Here is a 5,945-nt window from a genome sequence, read left to right as displayed (position 1 = left end):
CTCGCCGGAAACTACCACCTCCGATCGGCGCGTGAGAGCGCGTGGGGTGGTGTTTTCCGGTGGTTTTGGCTGGGGTTTGGTCGCGGGGGCTTTCCGAGCCTCGTGGTGGTGTTGGTTTTCGCACAACACCCACAGAAAGAAAAAAGAATAACAAAATTAGACCCAACAGTCACCGGAAATTGACATAGACATACGGTGACTTGTTTGTTCTCACCAATGCTCTGATACCATGTGAGAAATATAGGAAAAGAATATTATTGAATTGTTGTTTCTAAATAGTTACATTGAGACCCTATTTATAGACACTACATTGGAATCCTTTTCCAACTAGGATTCCTATTCTTATTCCTATTCCTATTCCTATTCCTATTTCTATTCTAAGTAGGAAATACTTATTTCTATTCTAACAATTAGGAACCAAGAAATTCCGGGCGAGGTGAGAGCATGTGAAGTGGAGATGCACAGATGCCCCAGTGAGGAGATGTGAGACGTTGGCTATGGTAGGTTTGAGGATAGGTAGAGATAGGCCTAATAAGTAGTGCCGAGATGTGATTAGATAGGATATGACACACGTGTAACTTACTGCATACATGATCTTAGATAAGTGGGTATGGAGGTCGAGGATTAGGGTAAAAGATTGATAGGTAGTCGAACATTGACTAGTTTTCCTTATCAGTATTGTTCCAATTATTACTTTTCTACTATCTTATTCTTTGTTTTATTACCACCTGTTGTTTCCTCTACTTCGGTTACCGTATTTTTTGTTGTTGCTACTGCTCTCTTCTACTTTATTTTTAACATGACTCCTTCACTACTGTATTTCCTTTCTATACTTGTTATTATTATGCTTTACTTGAGCCTGAGGGTCTATCGAAAGCAACCTCTTTACCTTCACAACATCGGGGCAAGACTGTGTACACACTACACACTACCATTCTCAAACCCAGTGAAATCACACTAGGTATGATGATGTACCTCCCCTTGGGATGCCAAGGCAACTTCTAGAATATGCATTATCTGGTTTAAGGAAACCGAAATGTACCTCTGTTGAAGTAAGAAACTGAAAGGAAAATAAGGTTTATCTTTGCTTGGAGATAGAGATGATTCTCATTCAACCTGTAAATATTTGCATGTATTGTAATTTTTTTTTTTGAAATTGGTAAATTGTATTCATTCAGCATTAAGGCTATGCTGGCCAACTCCAAAAAGTTTACAAAAAAGAAAAGAGATACTTACAAAGAGCCTATAAAATCCACTAGTTGGATTTCCTCTTCTATACTCTGTTCTTTACACCAAAAACCTAGTGAAGTAATAACTTTCCACTTAATCTTCAAAGTAGAGGATTCTTTTCCTTCAAAGATCCTCTGATTCCTTTCCTTCCAAATGGTCCACCAGATGCAGATGCAGGCTGGGACTGTCCTCCACCATCTTTTTTGGCTTTTGCTTCCTCCTCTTTTGATCCAACAGCTAAGCAAGTCTGCAGTATGTTCAGGCATGATCCAGTTGATTCCAGCAATGGAAGTGAACATAGCCCAAACTTGTGTCGTTACTTTGCAATGCATGAAAAGGTGTTTGTTGGTTTCTAGTGCTTCCTTGCAGAGGAGGCATCTAGATGCTATGATGGACCCCTTTTTTGCAATGCCTCATGTTTCAAGCATGCTTTCCTAGCTACTAGCCAAGTGAAGCATTTCACTTTTTTAGGAGCCACACTCTTCCATATAGTATTCCAAGGTCCAGTTGACCTGCCTGCACNNCAGGCTGGGACTGTCCTCCACCATCTTTTTTGGCTTTTGCTTCCTCCTCTTTTGATCCAACAGCTAAGCAAGTCTGCAGTATGTTCAGGCATGATCCAGTTGATTCCAGTAATGGAAGTGAACATAGCCCAAACTTGTGTCGTTACTTTGCAATGCATGAAAAGGTGTTTGTTGGTTTCTAGTGCCTCCTTGCAGAGGAGGCATCTAGATGCTATGATGGACCCCCTTTTTTGCAATGCCTCATGTGTCAAGCATGCTTTCCTAGCTACTAGCCAAGTGAAGCATTTCACTTTTTTAGGAGCCACACTCTTCCATATAGTATTCCAAGGTCCAGTTGACCTGCCTGCACCTACACTCAGTCCCCTTTTGTATACTCTGTTAACAGTGAAAATTCCATCATTGTGGTGCCTCCAAATGAGTTTGTAAGGGGAAGGTGAGAATTACAATTCCAGAACTAGTCATGTGTATGGGTAGGGTGAGAAATTATTATAAGAACTCGGTGTATGCCCTACCGTACTCTCTCCATACATAAATATCGTTAGTTCTTGTTTAAGCTTGAAGTTAGTAGTATGAATGATAAATTTGAGGTATCAGTTACCACATGACATTAGTTGAGGTGTGCGCAAGCTGTCCCAAACACCATGGTCATCCACAAAAAGAAAGATAATTTTCAGATTGTCATAAAAAAATCATTTGATTTTAGTGCATAAGGAATATAAAAAAATTGTAGGTCGAGGAATGTGATGGTGGAGATATTGTATCTGTATGGTCTGATACAAAAATTGTATCTGGATGAGCGCTCAATGGTGTGACCTCTAATAGTCAATATAGTGGGTTGAGAATCATAGGGTCTTAGGTCCAAATCCGGTGAAGCAAAAACACTAGGTGATTTCTTCCCATCTGTCCAAGTCTTGGTGGATGGAGTTACTCGGTACCTGTGTTGGTGGAAGGTAGCAGATACCCCGTGGAACAAGTTGAGGTGTGGGCTAGCTAGCCCCCGCTCCACTGTTCTAACAAAGATATTGTCTGTATATGGATGGTCCGTTGTAGCAGCTACTAATGCTTGTATTTGGGTAGACGGTCTACATCACACCCCTTGGGGTCTGGTCCTTTCCTGGAACCTTGCGTGAATGCGGGATGTTTTCTGCACCGGCATACCCTTCTTATCTATATATCGATGAATTGCTAAGTAGTATTATTTATTATGGATGAGTTCACTGAATAGATTTCATGTCTTTTAACTTGCCACCTCTAGAAAATGTGTTTTCAGTTTTTCCTTTTTTTCCTTTCCCTTTCTGTTTTGCTTGCCAAATAAGGGAAAGGGACATTGTTAGCAACTTTTGATTTTCTCATTTACTTCTAATGAGACACCCTAACATGCAAGCATTTTTCTCTACTTTTCAACTTTACTTGAATCAAACTATATTCCAAGTTAAACAGTGCTCAATCTCGGAAGGTGTATGATGTAGATAGTCTATTGGAGTTCCTCAGTTACCTCACATGCTAAAGTGGAGAGGAACTGAGGTTTTTGTAATATCCCTGCTGTAATCTCCCAACACCACCTTGGTGCCATTTTGATGAATGAAACTTTTTACCAACCTATGAAAAAGAAATGTTGGAAAAGCTTGAAAGTGACCTCTGTAAAGTAACAGCCGTTATCATTGACAGTATTACCTTTTGAAAATTAGAAATTAAAAAAATGAAGTAAAACTATTTTTAATAAGGAAGAAGTAATACTGTTAGCAGAGGCAGAGGAATGTCTAGCATGTGAACCGTTAACCTTGGGGGTTGATATATAGGAGTAGCTTAAAAAGAAAAAAAGCAAAAGTCTCAAGGAACATTCTGGGAAGTACTAAATAAGACCGATGTCCTATTTGGGGTTGCATGTTAGGTGATTTAGGTGCATCTCACAGTTGAATGTTTGGCGCCAAATCTCAATTTTAAGAAAACTGTTGATATACTCCAGACCCCTGAAATAGAATTACACTGACTTAAGGAAATGGATGCATGAATGGACTCCCAGAGTTGAGACAAACGTGAGTTGAGTTTAGAGCCATAAACACTTCTATGGGATTCAAATTACTTCCAGGTTTCTTTTATGATATGCTAACTTCCTGATAAGCTACTGTCAAGGACAGCCAACCGTTGCTCAGGATGTAAATCAAATTACCTAAGCTGTCTTTTCAATTATACTGCACATGGATTTTCTATGTACTCAATATGTTCCTTTTCTGTGAAAAAGACAAAGTTGGGTACTTGATTTGCTTATCCCTGTTAATGTTAGTTGCACCATTTCAGTATTTGGATATTCCAGCCAATGCCCTCCTTTCTCCATGTTATGTTGCTCGGGCTCTCCCAAAATACTGCCGCACCCGTGTGGATCCTCCAAATATGCACTACTTTTGAAGATTTGTCATTCACCCGTCAACATTTTTGAAGAGTCCGAGCAATATAGATGTGTGCTTTCTTACTTCTCACATTTTATATCCCCAAGATATTGTTATGCCTTGCTCGGAAATCTTGTCAATAAAACAAGATATGAATATGGGATTATCATCAATTGACAATACCAGAAGCTGGGAAAATGGCAGGGAAAGAAATTTTATGAACTTTCTGCTTGTGGGATCAACTTTACAGTTTTGTGTATATATATTTGAGTTTATATTGTGTTGAACTGCGTGACTAAATATACTTAAATCCCATCACAGTGAGCACATCAACAAAGGGTTATCATATAAGCATAGTTTCTCCGTTTCATGTATTAGGTGTGTTTATATGTGACTGGAGTGCATGCTAGTGTGGAAGAGTTTTGATGGACACCTTGAACAGAATGATTGAAGCTAACGGAATGTTTCTTCAATTACTAGGGGTGCCTGTTTGTAGGAAATAAGACATTAGTTTGTTGTTTTCTTATTAGTCTAAGTACTTTTAGTCTCTCATTTGTAACTTGGAGCAGAAAAAACTGAGGAATTTATCCCAAAGCTGTGCATAATAAATGGGTCATGGAGCAATTTTTTTAGTTTGGGATTTAACTCAAAGTTGGTCACTGAAGGGGGAAGGGGCTCAATATACGTTAAAAGTTGATTTTGCTTTACACCCATAAATGGTCCAATTAAGAGCCATCTACAAATTGAGAGTGAGTGACGATGACAGTCCATTTGTAACAATCAGGGAGTTAATATTTGGCAGCAAGGGATTGCTTAATTCCACTCTTTAGCATGTATTTGCAGCAGGTGTATGACTGTATAGTCTGCTGTTTGGCAGAGGCAGATATACACTTAATTGGAGAAGCATGATAGATGTTCACACTTAATGGTGTCATAATGATTTAAGCTACAGACCAAGCTTGCTCAGTAATCACAGTTTTTGTTGCTAAAGTTAAATAGTTCTTCTAGATATTTGTACTTAAAGATGTGATTTTGTTAACCTCCGGTTATGGTTTGATGTCTGTCGAGCTTATTTGGTACCTCATCTTTGATTTGTTTTTGCAGCATTTGTGGCCAAATTCATGAGCATCTACAAGAGTTTCCTTATTTCAACATTTGGCTAAGATAGAAGATCTGAAAAGTAGTATGGAGCTGTTTGGCAGTAGGAAAAAGTTTTCTTTGTCCGTTGTGCTCATGTCCTGTCGTGTTTTAATTTAATTTGGGCTGTACAATTGTGCCTAGACATTACTGTACCAGAATCATACTCCACTTAGGATTGTGCACTGCTAGTATCTTTGCAATTGCCATGTCGCGGTGGGTGCAAGGTAATGGTACATGTTGCAGTTAATTTTTCCCCCATCTCCCTAGCCCCTTTGATGAGGAAAGTGAATGAACTACAAGGAGTAGGTGTATCAAATTGTGGGTATGAGTTTTGGTGGTAAACAATTCAATTTGCAGCTTATTGCTGACTGCTAGACCTAAAGGAAAAACAAGAAATGACAATATTGGGCATTTGCTAGTTCAGAGTTTTGCACTGAAAGGATGTTATACCAAAACGTACTATCTATCATGAGTTAACTAGTATGGTTAAATTTGTTACATGAGATATATAGTAACGCCCAAAAACTCAAATGGTTTGAGGGTATTCCAAAGGCAGATTCACGCTCTTAATGATGATTTCGTGCCTTGTAAACTTTATTATTACGGTGTATATAACTTTTACCTTGGAGATATAAACAGTAATTCAGAACATTACACAAATGCT

At 38.8% G+C, this 5,945-nt stretch overlaps 1 protein-coding gene across 5 annotated transcripts in view; it reads left to right on the top strand.

Moving 5' to 3' along the window:
* The window catches only part of LOC125875811 (replication factor C subunit 3-like), a 22,157-nt gene extending 16,453 nt beyond the window's left edge, over positions 1-5,704 (top strand). For all 5 annotated transcript variants that reach the window (XR_007447464.1, XR_007447463.1, XM_049556873.1 and 2 more), the window contains one exon: positions 5,246-5,704. Coding sequence is in view for 3 of the 5 variants with exons in the window: in XM_049556854.1 (XP_049412811.1) it covers positions 5,246-5,304 (59 nt within the window). In the remaining 2 variants the exon portion in view is untranslated. The remainder of the gene's footprint in view (positions 1-5,245) is intronic.
* The last annotated feature ends 241 nt before the right edge of the window (positions 5,705-5,945 follow it).

Source organism: Solanum stenotomum, chromosome 1 (assembly GCF_019186545.1).
Source record: "Solanum stenotomum isolate F172 chromosome 1, ASM1918654v1, whole genome shotgun sequence".
NCBI lineage: Eukaryota > Viridiplantae > Streptophyta > Magnoliopsida > Solanales > Solanaceae > Solanum > Solanum stenotomum.
This window is presented reverse-complemented; position numbering and strand designations above follow the sequence as displayed.